This window comes from Stegodyphus dumicola, chromosome X1 (genome assembly GCF_044657685.1).
Source record: "Stegodyphus dumicola isolate Sdum_Otavi_A_Nest chromosome X1, ASM4465768v1".
NCBI lineage: Eukaryota > Metazoa > Arthropoda > Arachnida > Araneae > Eresidae > Stegodyphus > Stegodyphus dumicola.
Window position 1 is genome coordinate 249,173,796 of NC_140780.1, and position 22,911 is coordinate 249,196,706.

Below are 22,911 nucleotides of genomic sequence, written 5' to 3' on the forward strand. Positions count from 1 at the left end.
TCTGATATTCAATAGGTAAAGACAGAGTTTAAGCACAGCACACTCTCGATAAACTAGGCCCTATGAAAGCAACCTTAGACTGAACAAATGAATGGTTAAATAACCCAAAATCTAATATAAAGTAACATTTGTAAATTGTAAATCAGACATTTTAATACAAAAACTAATAAAGTCAATAATGCATTAATATGCCGCGATGAACTTGTAAAAATCAGATGAAAAGGGAAAATCAGGGATCATGCTGTAATAAACATTTCTTTAACCCAGTAAATGTCATAAATAATTGATTAAAAACACTTCTATCTAAAAAAAAAGCTAGTCCATTCAATGGTTGCCTAACATTGCCATTGACACCCTTAGTCAAAAAACAATGAAATTATCGTAAATATGAGTAAAACAGCCTTTCACGTTTTTACCCTCAGTACCAAACCTAAAGTGATAAACTTGTTTTATGGAGACCAACAGATCCACAGCACTCAAGAAGCTACTTACCTGGAAATTGTTTTGGATTCCAGGCTATGTAGGAATAAACAGGCCAGCAGGATGCTTGGTATAGGCAACATGAAAAACAGATTGCTCAAAAGGCTTACCAGTGTAAAGGGGGTACTACCCACGCTCTACTCTGGACAACTTATAAATCTTAATTTAGGCCTGCTGTCGAATATGGTGGTGAACTTCTCATAATTGCTTCTGAGTGAATACAGAACAAAGTTGAAACAACTCAAAATAGTGCCCTGAGAATCATCACTGGCAGAGCATTTTCTACACCTATCCAAGCCATTCTATTACAAGCAAATATTTAGCCTCTGACTCATCGAAGGAAAATAAGTGCTCTCAAGTTGGTTGAAAGATTGATGAAGTGTGGTGATTTCTAGAAGATGTACAATCACGCAGAGCACAGGTTGAAATCCTAAGCTACCTTGTTACATGTGACAAATGAACTGTCCAACTAATTTTATATTCCTTCTTTTAACAGACAGCCACTACTTGGGAATGGTGAATTTCTAAGACATTTGAACTTCTAAGACATTGAACAAATTATAATTTAGACTTGTTTCTGCCAGTCAGTAAAAAATCCTATACTGAGACAGAGTTGAGGACGGCTGCTTTGCCACTATTAAGAAAAGATTTCCAACAATGCACTGGTTGCATGTGTACACCGATGGTTCTGCTATAGGTGCTAATAGTAATGCTGATGCAGAAGTTTTCTCTAGGTACTTTAGCTCTAGCAGGCTGTTGGTGCAAATTGTACCAACTATGATGCTGATGTAGCTGCTGTCTAACTGGTCTTGAATGAAATCAGTAAAAGAGATGAGCAGACATTGGGATATTTATTGATTTAAGCAATTTCTAGTCATACTTTAAAAAAAATAGGTTTTTATCTAAACTATCAGCTTGTGATAAATTTTCTAATAAATAATGGTCGTAATATTACTCTGCAGTGGATCCTAAGTCAATGTGGAATCCTGGGTAACGAGTTTGCTGACACTCTGGCCAAGGTTGGATATGTGCTTCTTCAACTCAATCCTCTTGTTTGCTATCACAGCTCTAAGAAAATCAGTGGAGCTAATCTTTGAGAGAAGAATGGCGACTCTATGAAGGAGAAGATTTAGAGTTCCCTAATGGAGAATCCCATTCCTTGCGATCTACCTAGATATCGGTGTCAATAATTTTAGATTAAAAACTGGACACGACTACCTAAGGAAACACCTACATAGAGGTTTAGAAGACTCTCCATCTTGCCCACCATGTAATACTGACGACATGTTTTGATGACCATTTAGACACTTGTTCTGGATTTAATGACATGCCAATGGCTAATGCTGTCAAAAATTATTGTACTGTTTTAATGTTTCTGAACTGGATTGTGCGGCCAGTTAGAGACTAATGGCAGTCATGCCTAGATCTGCTGTAGGATTAAAAAAAATTACATGCTATAAAATAATTTTGTTAATGCATTTTTAAATGTTGTGCAATAAAAATAAATAAATATGAAAGATGGAGGGAAGACGAGGTAAGATTAAAATAAACATATGTATAACACAAGTATATACAGATAGGATATAGTTAACACATAAGACATCAAAGATAAAAAAGAAAATAACATTAAATTTAATAAAAGCCTAAAATAATAAGCAAGAATAAAGTACACCATCGTGAATTACATGAAATTCAGTACTTATAAAATACTTAGGAAAGGAAACAAAATGAAACAAATATTAATGATAATTACATTTTTCTATTCAACACTATTTCAAACATACATAATATAAATTTTAATTATTTTGATGATCAAAGAAAGTCATTACCTTATTTTAATGGCAGATAGTAACAATTTTTCAGCTTCCATTAGCTTTCCTTGATCTTTGAGTATATTTGCCAGGTTATTCATTGCTTGATCATATAAAGGATTTAATCTGCAATTTTAGAGGTTCTCTTTAAGCTAATGTCAGCATTTGTCAGCAACATTAAATTGCATAACATTTAAATTTACAAGAAAAATAATTCATTCCATTCTATTTCAAAATCTTACACAAGTTAAACAGCTTGCTAAAAGTTAGAATTGAGTATATTTTGTTTTTGTATATATTTAAGCAACTTTTCTTGCTGTAGAATTAGAAATTTTACATATATACTTTAATCAAGCCAGAAATCAGATTTTGCATTTTGACATTCTTAAGGAAGAATATAATATGCAAAATACAGCCATATTAAAAAATAATCAAAAGCACTTGAATCATCCATATCTAGCTAACACTACCAACAGAAAAGGAATGAAACAAAGGACTGTTATGCCCTAATTTTGAGGAAGAACACACTGAAGGATGGTCCACGAGTCCACGAGGAAATTAAAGGAAATATTTAGCTTTGATTGGCAGTTTGCCAAATTTTGTTGGTTGCACGGTTCTTTTGGAGGGACTGGTCGTGTGTTTCCCTATTGTATAGTATACGTCGACTTGTGGATTAGTAATGTATAAAGAAAGATGCATGCGTTGGAAAAAAATAAAATAATGGTGATGATGGAAGATAGCGAAAGCGGTGATTTTTCAGATAGTGATTATGAAAAGGTTGGGGAAAAATTCAAAAAAAAAAAAATCAAATCCAACGAGACAGTGTACTCTGCGCTCCCGTGAAAGAGATTCCAGCGATAAGCCAGTAAGAAAAGAGACCAGATACAAGTGTAGAACGTCAGGTACCACTCTGTGCTGTCGCTTGTTTCAAAAACTATCATACAAAGATTAATATTTAACTTTTTTCGTTTGCCCGAGATAACTCGGGATAGTAAACTAATATTAAAAATAAATGCTTTTACACCTTCAAAAAATTAAAAAGTCAACTTAAAACCTACATATTTTGACGTTTCGTTTTGTTGTATTTAATAATAAAATAAAAAAATTTGATGATTTTTTTCAAAAAAATTTGTAAGGGAAGCGGTTAAAGCTTATGTAAATCCTAAATTGAATCAAAACATAAGTTACTTTGCATAAAATTTCGGCCAGTTTTAATTTGCAGAAATTCTTATACCGCTCAAGAGATAAAGGGAATTCAAACAAGTTAATAAAAAATATAATTTTTAAGACAGGAATGCTATTTTGTCCGTAATAAGGTGTATGTGAACTCACTATTAAGTGCATGAGAATTAGGATTGGATTAAGGAACACGTGGACACTATTTGCTTAAGGGGATGGATGCTTTCGTGTAAACCTTTTTAAGAGGAAATTGCTCGCATTTACGTTCTTGATGGAAAATTTCACGTGTAATCAGCCCGTTTCTCATTTAAAAAAATTCTCATCAGACTTCACTTCATGCTGCAGCTATAAAATGGATTGCAAGTATAGGTTGTAGATTACCCCCTGCTAACATAAACAAAACATATTCTTTTTATATTATAATAAACAAAATTATCGAAAAAAGCAAAGCAGATTTACAGCTTTATGATTGCTGTAAGTTCAGCTCAAAATCTAATTGTATTGAACCTTATTCTAATCATCTAATAGTAATGAATATTATTAATGAATTTATTATTATTATTTCATTAAATTATTCATTACTATTTGTTAATGAAAGCAGATTATCAAAAATTGCTTTACAAACTGCAGACCTACAAAGCTAGTTTATATTTATTACATTTTGTAAAGTTTTGTTCTCATTTTCAAATTTCTAATAAGAAAATATGCAAATATAAATTAAGTGTGAAGACATTCACAAATTATTGCCGAGATTGATCAGAAATAGTAAATGATACATAACCGTGACATAGATTTTGCTCTAAATAAATACTACATTGGATATAGGTTATTTAAAGTTAAAGCAAAACAAACATTGAAAAATTGCAAATATAGCAACCCATTCTAGACTATAGAACAGTGTCTGACAAACATGTGAATTTTACTGCATCCATGGAGGGGACAAATGGATCTAAGGGCATATAATATTTAATCGTTTCCCTAAATTATGAATTCACTAAAAATCTGATGTATCTTCTGGAAGTTTGCACTCGCTGTTCTTGCAGAATGTTAATGTGTTTTACATCAGAATAGTTATGTGTGACAAAATGCAGTTTTCATAAGATAATCATATGCTGCTGATATGCTCAGTGTCTACATGATGACAAATTACACTGAGCTTTCAGCTAAAATACATGACAATTAAGTTAACAGACACTGCTTTGTGGTTAGCAGGTGGTTTCCCTTCTTAAAATGTGGTAAAATAAATAATGCTCAGAAGTACTGCAACCACTCGGAAGAAATACAGCAGAAATTATGGATTACAGATATTTCAGATCCATATTCAGCAGACCTTTTGTCAACCTACATTTTTTACATTTTATTTTGATCGTTTTTCACAGAAGAGTTGAACAATCCAGGAAAAGTCAGAAATGATTTTAAAGAACTTCTTGAGGGCAGAACTTTAGACTTCTATGAAGCTAGCATGCAGGTATATGTATTTCATTACAGGAAGAATAGTGAACCTAATGGTGCATGTTTTGATTAATGAAATCGAATTTAATGGAGTTATCACTACCTGAAGTTTTAGTAACAAATCTGACATTTGATGTGTAACAATCTGACACTTCCAAGTCTTTCATATGCTCAGAAAATTTTTCAGTTTCTTTTGACACATTACGGCTATTTGCCCATATTGTGGACAGACTGCATGATAACTAATGTTTTAATGAATATTAAAATATTTTTACTCCCACTAGAAGTGTCCAGTTGAGTGATTTTATCATCAGAACTGGAGAATGAACATATTGTTTGCTGAAAAACTGTGAAAGAAAACTCACAGTTGCTGAAAAACTATGAGTTTGCTTTACCACTGTAAGAGATATCTCAATTCTAGGGAAAAAATTATTTTAAAGAAACGGTTGTAAACACTACATTTTTGGAATGTGACTGCTTTCCATACTGTGAAGTGCATTATATAAAATTTGAGCAGTTGCACAGCACAATAAATTATGGAAACACAGATACATACAGAATAAATTATGGAAACACAGATACACACAGAATAAATTATGGAAACACAGATACACAGAGAATAAATTATGGAAACAATTTTTTTTATTATAAAAAATTTTGAAAGTCAAACATGGTCATTTGCTGAAATTGTTGCAACATGAATTTTGCAACAGTAAGATGGTAAAAATTCATTTTTATCTTACAGCTATAGAATATCCTGTTCTAAAGATAGCAACAAAGTCTGGGAGCATAGAATCTCAGTTGAATTTTAAATGGATTATTATTAATTGCACCATTAAATACAGGTGTGATAAAGCAAATGCAGTGATTCAACTGGTAAAATTTCTTCAATAAATTAGTTGAATATATATCTAACATTTTGCATTTACTATCAAATATTCATAAATTCCATAACTTTGACAAGAATCCCAAATGAAGGAAAAAGGGGGTAACATACAGTTTTTAAAAGAAGAAAATACACTTCTACATCCAAAAAATGTATTTAATAAAAGTTGTTTAATGACCAGTTGTAATTGTGCACAAGAAGGGAAAAATAGTCTTGATTCATAATGAAGAAATGAGAGATTTTTTAGGGTCTTTTAATTTTATAAATTAATTATACTATTTATCTAAATTACAGCAAACTGAATTAATGTATTAAAATTTACTACTTTTAGTAAATACATATTAATAAAATTTTAATAACCGTTCTGATATCAGTTACAATCATTTTATAAGATATTTCTTTAAATGATATTTTAGTCATTACTTTAATCTGAGTTTTAATCATTAAATATTTGTAAATATTTGAACTTGAAAACATTGCTGTGAGCATAACAATTATAACTTGTATTTTTTTGAAGATATTTCTCTTCAGATTGGAAGTAAAACTATAATTTAACCATCCTGTAAAGTTTGCATATTTTGAAACAATACACAAACTCTGAAAAAAGAAACAGTAACATTCTGAAAAACAACACATCACTAAATAAAACAGTATAAATTATAAAACTTAATGGATGACACCAAAATTTTCAATACACAAACCTTATAGCTTCTTGATAACCTCTGATAGCAGTTTCCCTATCACCACCGTCGGCAGCATTCTTAGCGATATTATAGTGAACCTGTCAAAAGCATGATTATGAACCCAAAAGTAAACAATAATCATAGTTTAAATTTTGTGCAGTATGCAATTAAAAAGCAATAAAGATGATACAGATAATTCTACACTCTGAAAGATATAATGACAATAAACATCAAATAATAAATTTCCCATGAACTACTTTCTAAATAAAAATAAATTTTTAAATTTAATTGACATCAATAAAATATAAGATACTGCCAAAGTTCTACTCCCAAACAGAGAAATGTTCAATAATTTAACTCAAACTGGAAGAAATACAATAATTCTTCATTATATGAAATCCTACATTTCTTTCAAGTTGCTTCATGTATGCTACTTTGGGAAATTAAATTTCATATTAAAGAATGTTTTAACCCAGATATTTTATTCAGAGCAATATTTTCTATGATGCTAAAACCTGCATTTAAATATGCAGAATTTAAAGAGAAATTAAAAAGATCATTTACATATGAATCACATGAAGAGAACTACATTTTAATTACTGAATAAAGGCAAAACGATTTGCTAAGAAACATAGTTTAGTCAATAGTAAAATATTTCTATAAAACTAACAGTTTTGTACAATGTACCGCATAAAAAAATGAATACTGAATTCACACCACTCAAATGAATTTATTGAATTTGTTATAAACTAAAATACAACCTTTTTATAACACATTTTTTATACACATTATTAAATACATAGACAGCAGTTTCCTTTGTAAATCAGAAAAAGTGCACATACTTTTGCATTCAGTGGGCAAACTTTCAATCCTGAACCAAACAGAGTTTCTTCATTTTTCCAATCAGCACTCCTCTTAATAAAAAAAGAAGTGAAAAAATCAGCTGTGAAAGAAGGATTAGAAGTTTCTAATGTGTTATGAACAGATTAAAAGTTTCTAATGTGTTATGAACAGGGTCAGACAGATAAAGGTTTGGATAAAACATATCCTGAAAATTAGGTCACATACAATAACAAAAACATATAATAGATTAAAGAAACTATAATATGAAGTTATCAATTAATACCATATTTACTTGCATATTTTTCTCTCTAGCGTTTCGGCAGAAAGCTATGAAAATGTTTTTAAGTTTTCGCGGAAGTTCTTATTCATCAAGGCATTCAGAAAGCGAACTTCCTTATATTTAAGAATGATTTGCTTATGGGTTTTGGGAGCATAGGCTCTGATTGATGAAGTAATATTACTAAAGAGCTTCAAGAAAACGGGACTGCCCAAATGGTATAGTGGTTAGGGAAGCCTACAGCAGCACTGAAGGGCCCAGGTTCAAATCCCAGAGAAGGCACGGATGTTTTTAAATGTATAGTGTCTTTGCAGCACGGGAGCACTCTACGTGAGCCGAAGGGTCTCTTGTGAGGTTGGTGGTAGGGAAAGAGTAGTGGGAGATCAAAATTGGTAGCAAAACTGAGTGAAGTCGTACTGACACTTGTATGGTGCTCAAAGGTCTTGCCAACGACAGGCTCAATCTTGCTGTCCTTGCCATGATGAATTTCTTTGGCTTATTGTGATGTTACTGTCAGACAAGTGAGATAAATTAAAACACAAAATGGGATAGCTAATGCTCATGATGATACTGAAGATCACTGCTTGTGGGAAGATAAACTGAATGGTGAAGGTGCCTCTAATAGATGAAACAAACATAAAGCAGCATTAAATGATTTAAGGCCTACGGTATAGCAGTGAACGACAATGAAAGAGTGCAAGATTCAACATATAGGAAGTAAAAATGAAGATATCTCATTAGATACTGTCAATGTAATTTTACTGGAATGTTGGTTTATTTTAAATAAATAATACTGTGATAATTACCAATAGTTTATCCATGATGTTCTATTTGTCATGTTTTTGCTGTACCCGCGCATCTTTCAGAAATTAATTTATTTGCATAATTTTTCCCTCTGAATTTTGGTATGATAAAATTACTGAAGAAATAGGTGAAAATTTGTGAGTAAATGCAATATTAGAAATTTAGAATCACTGCATCAAGTGCTATTTTAATTTCTCATTACATAACAGTAAACTTGTCACCAAGTGATAGATATATATATATATTCACATTAGTTAAACAACAATAGTTATACAATGTGTACTTAAAACTAGTTGTTAACATATTTAATCAGAAGCTTTTGTCCAAATTCATCTGAAAACATGTAGCATTTCATTTGTCTTGCATGTTTTTTAATGGTCAAAAGATGTAACGTAAACCAATCGTTGACACAAATAAATAAACAGAAAACTTCTTACATGGAATCCTGAATCTACCAAATAGAAATAGAAATAGATTCCCAGCAGTTTCAAGTCATGGACAGGTATGTAAAATTGTTCCTCAGGTATTTTCAAAATAGTTTTTAGTGAAAAAAAATATGAGAATGCTTGCAGATAGTTGAAAATGCTATAAGAGATGAAATTTTTTATAGTTGCATAGCAATACTACTGCATGCAACCATAAAAAATTTGCTGCAACTGCTGCAAAAAGAATTTGTTGTTAATGGTAGGAAAGAATGACCATGAATCATACAAATATTACCAATACTCTAAATAGCAGCTGACATTGTTCAGAGTCGTCAGAAACAACTGAAAAGCAATAATATACACTGCAATACATTAATCTGATTATATGTTAATTGCTAAGTAGGCCATCAATCTAAATTACTTACATGCTTAAATTAAGCTTCTTCCCATCCAAACAAAATGCTTATGTGGTACCTTACCAAAATGAAAATGTTACTGTTGGACTATTAAAAATAGGAGTTAAGTTTTGTCTATTTAATTTCATCACAAAGGATAAAATATATTCTTTTACAATGAAAATGACTTATTATATAAATAATTTGTGTGAAAAATAACAAGATACAAAATTAATAGTTTACCTGTTCTTTATATAAGAAGCTGCTATTGGGTAGGAAAGGCTATTTCTTTTCAGGGGGTTATGAGACCATGTTAACCATAAAGTTTTTATGGAAATAATCATGAAAATCAAGCTCAATCACTGCAAATCAAGCCTCGGATTCACTACCAGTATTCGATGGTTTTAATAAATTAAGATTTGAAAGTTAGTAGTGTTGTGCGGGCCATTAGCCATTCTAATGATAATTCTTTTATATGCACATATTTCTCCTTTTTTTTTTCTGTGCACTAAATGGATTGATACTAATTTTAGCTGTGACAAAGAATTAATATGAGAATTACTTATCTTATAAATGTTTGTGATTGTTGGAAATTCACTGACAATATCATGGATAATTTAATGTTAACCATTTCCATTAGAAGCTGGCACTGCTTACACAAAAAAGATCTAATAGTTTTATTTCAATAACGAGCAAAGAACTTCCCCTTTTCTTCCAATATTCAGCACATATGGATAGAAATGACTCTTTTTTTTAAATCCAAGATATCAGCAAACTTTACCTAATTTTTATATGGTATTTCTGCATTAGAATACTCGAGTGGACTTAATTTAAGGAACTGTGTTTCTACAGAAGTTAACCCTTTGTACTCAAAAGCTTTTTTCATCTGGGCAAACTAGCAGCTTCAGATGATTTTGTGAATATTAAGCAAGTTTCTTACAGCTACATTAAAATAATTTTACATATTGTAACGTATGATTTGTTTGCATATAAAATTTAATATTATATATTTCATACATTCTGGAAAATTTAATATTTTATGGATATCTGCATCTTAAAAGAAATCTGTTAAAGTATTAGGTTCTGTAGTTGTACTTTGTATGAGATTTTATGAAAAGCATACTTGATATCTCTAGGAATGTTTCACAGCTTTCATCGGGCTCACTTCCTTGAAATCGCTACACTTGCTCCTGTTAGAATTACAAACAGATTTTTTTATTTAGACAGGTTTCAATGAAACTGGAGGTCATCCTGAGCCTGATAAAAATCCCTCAATTTTTCTACTAGTTCTGGCAAACCACAAAATGACTAAGTAGCCCTTTGCTTCTTTTCCCCCTTACTTTAATAGAGACTATATGAATTGACCAAACATACTACTAAGTCTCCCAAAACTCAAACAATCAATAAATTCTTCAGGAAACAGTATGTCTAGGAATACTGTTTTGTCAATTAATATCAACAATTTATTTTATGAAATTGATAAAGGTACTGGTTATGGCTACATTCAGTTGTGTTACAACATTTTTTTTACTTTTGTATTATGGTCTTATGTCACAACAGACTCAACAGTTTTAAACGTAAAAAAATTTAGACTCGACAATTTTAAAAGTATTCCGAATATAAACCAACCCATGTGTAAGCTGAAAGTGAGTTTTTTTCTTCAAAAATTGGCTCAAAGTTCAAAACCCATACATACACCGAAATGAAACAAAACTTCCTGTAACTTTCAAACATGTTACCATGAGAGTAAAAATGTTGCCAAATAGCATGATGTTGTCATGAGGGCAACATGTCACCATGAGGGTAAAAATGTTCACAAACGATGAAATATTTACCATTGGTAGAATATTTTCAAGTAAAATGTCAGATGCCAACAATGATAGTTTTAGCTCTGGTATTTCCACCTGAAGCTAGCACATCTATTACATTTATTTATAGTCATATACAGTTTATAGTCATCTATTACATTTATTTAAAGTCATGATTTGTGGTATCTATGCTATGATTATTATCTAAGCAACTTAATTTTTTGTTTGAAAGATAAGTAGGAAGAGAAATGCTTCATTTTGAGATTAATTTTTTTCATAAACTTAAGAAATAAAAAAGTGCGATGTTTATATCACTTGCATCTCACTAGCAGAAAAGTACCTACATATTTTGTGAGATCAGCAGATACTTATATAAGCCAAACCCATAATTTAGCTTCAGAAAACGTTCCAAAAATTCTCAGCTTATTCATGGATATATGAGGTAACGTTCCTATTGTTGAGGCTGCCAAATTTCTATATATTTTGTGAGATAAGCAGATCCTTATACATGCCAACCCCATACTTTAGCTCCAGAAAAAATTCCAAAAAATTCTCAGCTTATACATGGAAATATACAATGTTCCTATTGTTGAGGCTGCCAAGTTTAGACTAAGTCTAAAGGTGCAATCTGGCAATTTTCACAGACTAATTTCAGATAAGAAAATATTAAAGCTATTTTAATATGTATTATTTCACATTTCCTAAAAAAAGTTCTCTAAAGAATGCACTCACAAACTGGTACAGCACTTCTTTGTTGAAGGTTAAACATAACCTAAGATAAGAAACCATTATTGCTGCTCAGCCACAATTCATAAGCATTTAATATTTTGTATTCATAAGCATTTAATATTTAGCAACTTGTAATTGGCAACACTTTGGGATATATACAAAAATAGAACTATGCTGGGATTGCAGTTCTCTGCAATATAATATATTCTATGGTTATAAATAAATAGTTTCTAAAAACTAAAAGTGTACCCTCATTATTTTAAAAATTACAGCATGAAATGGCATGGAAACCGAGAGGTTCTTTTAGTGCAAAGGTCTAAATATTTTGCTCAATGACAAGGATAGAGATTTTATGGAATCAAGACAGTTACTTAGCAAGATAATTTAACACTCTGTGTGGCAGGTGTATGGATCTGTCACAAAGAAACTATATTTAAACAGTATTTATTGGACTGATTTGCATAATTACCAATTTAATTCCCTATGTTCATAAATTTACATTCATTAAGATGACATTTACATTATTAAGGAAAGTAAGCAATCAGAATATCTTAAATTATAAGCTAATATATAGTGACAAAAAAAAAAAAAAAAAATCTCATGACCAGATAAAGCCAGTCATTCCACTCAGAGGGTTATTTGCACCAGCATATCCTACTTTTGCAAAATGAATCATTATAAAATCTCAAATGGTCTACCCACTGCCAATTTTAAATACAACAGAAGCAGGTTTAATGTAATCATGTTTGTCCATGCCTATTTTGATGACATTAGCTAAATGATAACATTAAGGGAGAAGAAAAAGTATCCTTCACAATGGAATTTACGCAATTTGTTAAAGTATCAAGAACACATAAATAGGTATTTTTAATCATTTTTTCAGGAGAATCCAAGATTTTGTTTCTGAACTGTTTATAATGTTTCTGGAACTTATGACTGATGCTGTACTTCTAATCTTAATATTCAGAAGGCACTCTTTATACGAAGTGAACATGACAATGTAAAAATTTTAATTAAGGGGGGGGGGAAAGCTTGTCATAGATGTTTTCAGGTAAACATTTTTTCCTAAGGGGGGGTACTTTGCAGAACTTCTTTTCAGTCCAGAAGAAAGACTCGTGCTTGATCTCCCTCAAACGTAATACACTTATGGAAAATATATGCCAAACTAACGTTGTTTTTTTGTCTAATTTTAAATGACTGACTGAAATCAAAACCAAGCTTTCGCCTTAATCCTTCACCTGGTGATACTTCTCTGTCACTCACCAACTTTTGTGATCTATTTAATCCTTATTTGGTTACTTTAGTTTAAAAAATTTATTCTGTAATAGCTTGATCACATCTATTACATTTAATAGTTAAACCAAATTATGATGACAATTAGTGATATACTTTCCGTGTTTTTTCATACAAACAGGTTGGATATTGGCAAATTGATAACAATATCTGAAAGAAAACATTCACTGTAATCACATTAAATTGCATCTACTGTATGTTAATTAATAATTATCTCCAACAGATGCCTTTAATTATCACTTCATATTGTTAAGTTCAATCCTGTAATGTTATTACAACTAATTGTAAGATGAGCATTACTTTATTACTCCAAAATCATAAATGTAATAATACTGCTTAAATATACTTCATTTATCAAATTTTACTAATTTTAAAAGTTTTGTATAAATATCTGGAATCTGAATCTCAATAAAGCAATATTCTGTATGAATTAAATGTTCATCTATTTTTTAATGAAATGACAGCAAACATATATGCATTTAGTGTTTTTCACTACACCATATTTGTTGGAGTTTTATTTATGTTTTTTTCATTTCTGAATGACATATATTTCTAAAGTAAATATTAGAAAGAAGCACAAAAACAAAGTATTTATCATAGCCAAAGCACCATCTAAACAAAAACATTCTCAATTGGTGTCTGATGCAAGAAACTCATTTACTAATTTACAAATAAATAGCATCAATGTTGCCAAATATTGAAAATTAATCTTTCAGACACAAATACCAACAATTCCCACTTTATTTATAGCAAGATACAATTTTAATCTGTCAGTTATGTCCATATTTGAAGAAGTCATCTTTTCAATTTACAGCGGTTATACACCTAGTTAAAACGTCTGCTTCTTGATTTTCAAGAGTGCACAACTGAGGAATGATTTGGTGCAGTTCACATTTATCTTTCAAACACATATATTTTGGTTAACATCTCTTGAGATATTACTTCTTTCAGGGGTGTTATCCAGAATACTAATGCCCAATGATCAGTTTTACTTTCGGTAGGTTTGTCAATTACATCATATTGTTTTAGTTTTTCAAATAAATTTATGTACCATTTAATTTCACATGCACATTTGCAGAATGCCAAAACTGCAGCTTCCATTGCAAAACAAAGCAACTATTCTTGGTTGGATGTACAATTTATGAAATTTTTAGCTAATTTAAATCACCCTGAATTTAATTTTCCATTATCTGGAATATATATTAAACATACACTGTGGGTTCCTAAGGACCTTCATTATATTGTAACAAATTAAAAACAGAGAAAGCTTAGTATGACCGTGTGCCTGTCATTAAGTACATCAATCAACCTAATATTTCCTGAAATTTTGTTTTTCATATTGGTGGAGATCAAACTGACGAGTATTGGTTCATCCAGTACTCATGGAGTCTTAGGCTGTGTTCAGACGGGGACATAAAGAGCATACGTGGTTAAAGCCGAGCACCCCTGCCAAGGCAACCAGTCTGTGCTCACAAAATCTAGTTTAGGGCTCGTGGCATAAGGTTCTAAGTTTCAAACTTTACGCTAAGTTTGGGATAAGTGTTGACCAATCATAGCGAAGCTAAAACCAAGCAGCTTACTGCAGACAATTTCTCTGTCACATCGAAGGTGCCTTTTTTTTAATATAATATATAGCACATTGTATTCAAATGAGTTATAATCGTATCCGATTGAAATAATGAGTTGATCTCACAAGAAATCTACGATGATGATATGCATATTTTATTGAGTTTGCACAATAAACTCAAAAACATGAATGAAACTCATAAAGTGAAAATTAAGCTCAGGATCATGCACGCTGTGTATGATCCTGTAGATAATTGATCCTATCCATTATTTTTCATTTTATTATGAAAATTCTTTAAAAGATGCATGCTTGCAAAAATTTTATTTTTTGTGTAAATTATTATTATTACTTTCTTTCTGTTTATTATTTTTGTATAAATTATTACTATCATTTTCTTCCTGTTAATTATTTTTTTTATTTAAGAATTAATTTATTGAAAAAGCTGGAAATATTGTATTGCTATTTGCTTCAAATGCTGATTTCCTTTCCAAAGAAACTTCATGAATTTATTTTACTAAAACATCAAATCAATATCAAAAGTCTGCTTGTTCTTTTTTAGGGGGGGGGAACAGTAAAAAAATTATTTTCACTTATTTAAAAATAGTCACAATAGTCAACTGAATGGTGTAAGTAATAAAAAAATAATCTTTTGAGAAAATGCTCTTATGAAGTCCAAGAAGAAAAAAATGTAGTGAAATAGCCTTAAAACAATAGTCAATAGTCTAGACAGTTTTGTCTCCTGTTGGTCTCTGTTTTTTAATTATGTTCTTCATGAAAGGAATGTACTTTTAATGAAACTGAATAGCACGCATAATTCATAACATGGATTATAATTTAATGAATAGTATTTGTTATTATCCCCTCTTTATTAATATCATTTGAATGGAATTTTGATCATTAAATTCATGCTACTTCTCTGGTAGAAATTCCTGGAAAAGGTATGAATGTTTACAATTTTGTTGTATTTGAAGACTTGGGTACCTAAAATTTGTCAATGTGAAATTATTTTTGAGATATTGGTCGTAAATAGAAATGACAGCATATGTTGAAATTAAAGTCTTTTTGGGTGCTTTACTATGCATGTCTGCGAGTGAGTGAAGAATTGTCATAATCTGTCAGCAAATGAAAAATCACTTAAAAGTAATTACTTCTGACAATAGATGCAGATAAAACTTACATCTATGACACCTCAAAGCAGAGCAGAGTTTAATTTGAATTACCCATGAGATATAAACATACCAGTTTGCAGAATTATCCACAAAAATTCCTGAAAGTTATTGTTTACTTTGTACTGTATTCTCTCGAGTGTAAACCTATTTTTTTCTCCAGGAAAAGCATATGGAATTCAGGCGTGTGGCTTATACATGCAAATGATTAGAAATAGATGCATACAAACAGCTGGCAACACAGCAAAATGTATTTAATGATTGAACATAAAATACATTGTTGGGTGAACGTTTCATAGTATTATACAAATTTAGTTGTGGTTGCTGGTTATGGTGACCAGTTGTGGGATACTAGTACTAGTGATAATTGGTACTGGTAGTGCAGCCAACTACTGTAGTGATCGACAGTAACAGTGAATAAGGAGTGTTAAGCACAGAAACATATTCCTTTTGAATGAAAAAAAAATAATGTATGTTAATAATGTTTTCTGCTTAACTGCTTTCACACCTGCAAAATGGAAAAATATTATATACAGGCTATCTTTCACTTATCCTCAAGATGTTTTTTAATTAGGCATATTTAGAATATCGTATTTCTCCTAAGAGAAATTACACGTAAAAATTGAAGAAGGTTTTATATATATAAATATGCATGCACATGCTTATAGTGGGCCACCAGCAGCCGAGCGGTAAAGCCACTGTACACTGGTAGTTCGGTCCGAGGTTCGAACCCCGCGAACGAGCTGGCTGCATGGGCGTTTTCGTGGTTTTCCCCCGTGTGTTACGTGTATACGAGTCAGTTTCCCTTAGAAAGTCCTCCCCGAAGGCATCCCTCCCCCTAGGCAGATAACCCTCGAGGCTTTGCCATAGTCTCACACACACATGTTTATAGTATAGAGAGTACTACAGTGCAATGCAAAAATATTCCATACTACTTTGCACAGAAATATGTGCCAATCAAGTAGTGGTCTTTCCAAAAAAATATCTCTAGACCATTTTGTTCTTTTTCTTTTTTTACCTTCTTCCGTTGCCTCTTGGCTAATAAGAAGGGCAGATAAAAGAGCACTCTGTTGAGCCAGTAAAACTTTGAGCTGAAGAAGGCCATGACACAAAATAATGAAAACAAGCACAGCAAATGTGGGAAATCAATCGAGCAAGAAAACATTGCTCGAAAGGTGTAGACACATCCACACATGCACAAATTTAGCTTCTCTCATTGACCCCAGCTCAGACCACCGTCTTTCAGGTGTGAAAGGAACTCCCGTGTTTTAAGACCTTATGACTACGCCTCTATGCCCTTTATGCTGCCGTCTGAATGCAGCCTTTAGTTCATATTCAAAGTTTCTCAAAAACAAGCACCATACATCTTCTACTCAAACTACTCTTCTCAAAAACATCTTCTACACTAAAACATTTCCAACCAAAGGCCAGATCCATGAATCTCAATCTTTTATAAGTGAATAAACATCAATGTTGCCAAATATTTGAAACTATTAGTCTTATATAAACAAGCACCCTCAATATTTTGCAAAAATTTATGACATACTGGACATGAATATTTAAAGTTGCAAGCACATTCTCATTTGTTCAATCCTCAAAAAGAATATTTTAAGACTTCAGAATGCATAACAGTTCATATAACTGATATATTTGGTTTGGTTTATTTCATCAGGAAAAGCACATGATGGCTATCTGCTAAAAGAAGGGATGACTTTGTATATACTGGACATCAATATTTAAAGTTGCAAGCACATTCTCATTTCTAATATCCTCAACAAGAATATTTTAAGACTTCAGAAAGCGTAACAGTTCATATAACTGATATATTTGACATTCTTGGTTTGACTTATTTCATTAGAAAAAGCACATGAGGACTATCTGCTAAGAGAAGGGATACCTTTGTGGAGGACTTTTTAAGGAAACCTGGATTATATCTGTATTACATATGGGGAGAACCACCCACACAGCCAGCCCATTCGCTGGAACTCAACCCCCGAGCCAAAGTACCGGTGTTCAGAACTTAACTGCTTGGCTGCTAATGGACTACTAATACATTTGAATCTCTAATGTTAAGCCCACATGGGAACAATCTAAGGCAAATTCATGAATACCAAACTGCTACTGATATGCCTGATAGTATTACCACTTGAAAGTCTTATGCGATTTATTTTTCATACATATGAATTTAATCTCTCTTCATTATGTTAAATGTAAGTTTAAAATTATGCATACTCAGACTGCCAATAGATGGTGGTAGTGTTTATTTGTAAAAAGAAACTGTGATGTCATAATTGTGTATATATAGCAGTTCTGTCTTTGGTGTTCATGAATAAATGTTGTGTAGAATAACACTCTCTGTTTATTACTTTAAATTTGATCCAGTCTGATTTATTATACAGACTTATACACATATTTTTTATGGTGCCTCCTTCCTGGGAATATTATGAATCAGAATAATTGGCAGACTGAACATTTTGGAAACAAAGGGCGTTTTTGAAAATTTGACAAAGAAACAATAAGCTGTAAGGTAATTAACCCAGAAACTATTAATTAAAGTCGAAATGAATTTGGTGAATAATATTCTGCTAAATGAAAAAGTTGAAATAATCGAGGATTTGTAAAAACAGCTGATTGAGAAAAATCAAAGAGCTGAATAGCTTAGATACAGAAATCGATAAGAAACTAACTTCAGAGAAGATTGAAAATTAGGTTATGCTAAGTCAAGAATATCAGGATAAAAGCGTTATATGGAGAAGAAGAATGCACCGATTTTTGAAAACGAATTTGGATTGTTCTAGAACAGCAGTTCATCAGAACAAAACAGCAAATGTTGCATTTACAGATAAAATGAAAGCAGTGAAATTACCACATCTGCAAATCGGAACTTATTACGGCGATTCGTGTAAATGGTTGGACTTTTGGAACCAGTTCAAAAATAGAATTCATAACAGTAGGCTGAGAAAAAATGAAAAATTTGCACACCTAAAATCCTTACTTAGCGGTAATACTTTAGCTGCAATTTCCGGTTTCACTTTGATGCTGTAACTGGAAGTTACAATAGGATTAAAGAATTATTTTCTGGATGAGATGGTAGAATTAGATCTTGTGGGATTCAGTTGGATAAGGGTGTTAAAAGACCAACTGAAAGACTTTACAATCTTGAAGTTCAGTAAAATTGATGCATCCATTTAAGGATTAGTGTTCATTTGTAAAAAGAAACTGTGATATCATCATTGTGTATATATAGCAGTTTGGTATTCATGAATAAATGTTGTGTAGAATAATGCTCTCTGTTTATTACTTTAAATTTGATCCAGTCTGATTTTTTAGAGACGTATACAATTCTGTTACATTATATGGGTCAGAAACTTATACTTTTGTCACTCAATACAGATCTAAAAATTTCTGTTATACCAGTTCAGATAAAATTCAAATCTCCATATAATGATTTAATTGCAATGTGTCACAGAATATCCCTCAATTTGTGATAATTCTTTCTTTGCTCCTATTTCACTTTTATTAATACTTTGTTTAGTTTCCTCATGACATAAATCTCCGTTTTTTGCCATTCCCTTTTTTGCTTCTTCAGGATCCTTTTATTGCGACTTAATTCTACAATATGCAGAGCACTCTCTAAGTATTCTAATTGGAACAAGATGGTTTGCCAGATTGTTTGGCAGAAATTTTGTATAACAATGCTTACCTTTAAGTTTAAAAGCATTGGGTAAAATTTTGCTGTTGAGAAATTTGGATTAATTGAGATATACATTAGTGAGATTAGTTTGATTATGTCCTCTATTATGCAAATAAGAACAAAAACAGTAAAACTAATTGAGAACATTTTTAATTCACAAAATGTAAACCAAAATATATAAGAATACAATTTAAATAAAGTGGTAGCATGGATGTTGCAAAAATCAGTAACATGTTAAAACTACAAAAGAATACAATTTAAATAAAGTGGTAGCATGGATGTTGCAAAAATCAGTAACATGTTAAAACTACAATGCATCAATTATGAAAGTGCTTATTAGAATAGTTAAGCTAATAAAGAATTTCTATGATAAGTTAAATGGTCTTAAACTCAGTTTCAGCATCAAAGTAAACAGTACCAAGAAAGAGAAAATTTGTGTGCCTGTTATGCAAAGTACCGATATGGTTAGGTTCAAAGCAATAAAATTTGGCTCATATATTGCCCAGATATCGTTGAGAAATAATCCTTGATATCATCAAGAAATGGTGTTAGAGGTTCATGTATTAGCTTACTTACATCTATTGGCTTACTTCCCCTTCTGAACATGTGACTTGCAAAACACTCTTCTTGATGGTAGATTTCAAACTGCATTGCACAGTACAATTCGATTATTAGACTCTTTTGATGAAACTATTCAGTTCTTGCTTTTTAAGCGTTGACATTCGATTTAGGCATTTTTGCCTACATTATGTATATGTTACCATGAAAGACCGAAATCGGAGAATGTTGACTTTCACCAGAGAATATCATCATTCACCAAATACATCGGTGAAAGACCAAATATTTCACTACATTCTTGTATATTCGGACCCTCACCGGTGTATGTCGACAATCACAGATATTCTCTGGTGAAAGTCGAAAAGAGAGGTCATAAAGTGCCATATTACTTTAAGTTGTTGCAATAAATAAGATTTGAATCACATAATTTAGTAAGTTTTTTTATTACTGTTATTTTATTTTCTCATTTAGAACGTACTTTATAATTATGTAAGTTTTTAACTTCTATTATTTTCCTTTCTCATTTTGAATGCATTGTGTATTTTAGCTTCTCATGCCCTTAAGTTCTTATTTCAAGTCTCAAGTGCGTTTATTCGCGACTGAATTATGGAGAAGAAAATATAATATTATTATACGTTCAACATTCACCATTAGTACATGGTGAATGTCGACATTGACCGGTGTAAATCAGAAATAAGAGTATTTGGAAAATATTTCAGACATACACCAAGAGACTATGTAAACGTTGACATTCACTGGTGAAAGTCGACATTCTCCAGATTTCAGTGTTTCACCGTAACATACGAGGGCTATCCAGAAAGTAGATTACGTTTTGGAATAAAAAAATAAACAAAGTATAGGAAACAAATTTTATTATATACAGATGAAAGCCACACTCAAATACTACTTTTCTACATAGTCACCATACAAATTAAGGCATTTATCGTAGCGATGTACGAGCTTGGAAATTCCTTCGTCGAAAAATTCGGCCGCCTGCGCCTTCAACCACTTCGTTACCTCTTCTTGCAGCTGTGCGTCGTCATCAAAACGCTGCATAGCCAGCCACTTCTTCATTGCTGGGAATAGGTGGAAGTCGCTCGGTGCCAGGTCGGGACTGTACGGCGGATGAGGAAACAACTCCCACTTAAAAGATTCAAGAACTTTACAAGTGACATTTGCCGTGTGGGGCCGGGCGTTGTCGTGAATCAACAAGATCTTAGAGCTCAACATTCCTCTGCGCTTGTTTTGAATTGCTCTTCTGAGTTTTTGGAGAGTTTGGCAATATCTTTGAGAGTTTATTGTAGTGCCTCTTTCCAGGAAGTCCACCAAAATTACACCTTTTCTGTCCCAAAAAACAGTCGCCATCATCTTCCTTGCCGACATTGTTTGCATGCATTTCTTGGGTTTTTGGGGAGAACTTGTGTGCCCCCACTGCATTGATTGCAATTTCGTTTCACAGTTCACATGTTTCACCCATGTTTCGTCACCAGTAACGATGCGATCGAGTAAAGAGTCACCATCCTTATGGTAAGCGTCCAAAAAGTTCAACGCTGCAGCCATTCGCTGATTTTTGTGGTCCTCTGTCAAGATTTTTGGAATCCATCTTGCACAAAACTTGTGGTAACCAAGCTTTTCGCTGATGATTTCGTGCAACAAACTTCGCGAAATTTGTGGAAAACTCAAAGAAAGTTCCGTTATTGTGAAATTTCGATTTTCACGGACTTTAGCATCGACTTTTTCGAGAAGTTCGGCGGTCACTATGCTGGGTCTCCCACTTCGATCTTCGTCGTGAACATTGGTTCGGCCATTTTGAAATCTTATGACCCACTGACGCACTCCACCTTCAGTGATAATGTTGTCCCCATACACTTCACGAAGCTGCCGATAGATTTCTATCGGTTTACAGTTTTTTGCAGTCAGAAACCTTATTACTGAGCGCACCTCGCAGCTCGCGGGATTTTCAATTAACGCAGACATTTCAAACCGTCACAGTATCTGAACGGAGCACAGCACGAACCTCTCACTAGCACGGCTAGATGCAGACTGAGCTGCGCAACGCTCTGACCCCAAGATGGCCGCGCTAACCCCGCCCCTAGCGGACACAGACGGAAACGTAATCTACTTCGTGGATGGCCCTCGTATATATGTGTTATAATTAAGTTTAATTAAAATTATGTAAAACCTTTCAGGCCATGCATCTCATTTTTTGATTATCAATTTGATTCGAACTTGATCTAGAATTTCGTTTCAGATATAGTCCACATGCACATCAAAAAAGATTTTTGTAAAAAATTTTATTTAGATTATTTATTGTTGAAGCGATTTTTGGTGGACATCCTGCTCATAACTTTGTGCTTAACGAATAAATTAATAATCACAGAATGTCACTGCTTGCACAATAGGACAGAATTCTTTAAATAAAATACAATCCAAATCTCTTAATATAATTTACAGACTTTTCAAAACTAGCTCCATTTTTTTCAATCATCCAACATATATTAGTTACAAATTTCAATATAAAATATGACCCCGCTGTAAAACCATGACATTTTTTATACATAATAAAACTAGCTCTTCATTATACTTAAAATTATAAAAGAACAAATAAACCCATTGTAGTCATTCGGTTTACAGACAGGTATCATGCTGGTCGGAAGAATTCATTTTCATTGAATGAACAGTAATACATAATATGCAAGATTATAAAGCTTGTTGACATATCATAAAAGGATCAGTACGGTTCTTTGTTGTGGTGACAGAGCACAGATATATGACCGCAAAGGGTTAAAAGCTATTTTCCAATACCCTCTTCTGAATATATATAGTACACCACCTGCATCAAGATTCTGGCTGGATCAAAT

General features: G+C 32.1%; 1 protein-coding gene across 2 annotated transcripts in view; it reads right to left on the reverse strand.

Moving 5' to 3' along the window:
* Positions 1 to 22,911, reverse strand: part of Tmtc4 (Transmembrane O-mannosyltransferase targeting cadherins 4) — a 199,068-nt gene that overhangs the window by 56,992 nt on the left and 119,165 nt on the right. For both annotated transcript variants that reach the window (XM_035354750.2, XM_035354749.2), the window contains exons 15-17: positions 7,334 to 7,405; positions 6,510 to 6,589; positions 2,310 to 2,417 (exon numbers count right to left, since the gene is read on the reverse strand). In XM_035354750.2, coding sequence (XP_035210641.1) covers positions 2,310 to 2,417; positions 6,510 to 6,589; positions 7,334 to 7,405 — 260 coding nt within the window. The remainder of the gene's footprint in view (positions 1 to 2,309; positions 2,418 to 6,509; positions 6,590 to 7,333; positions 7,406 to 22,911) is intronic.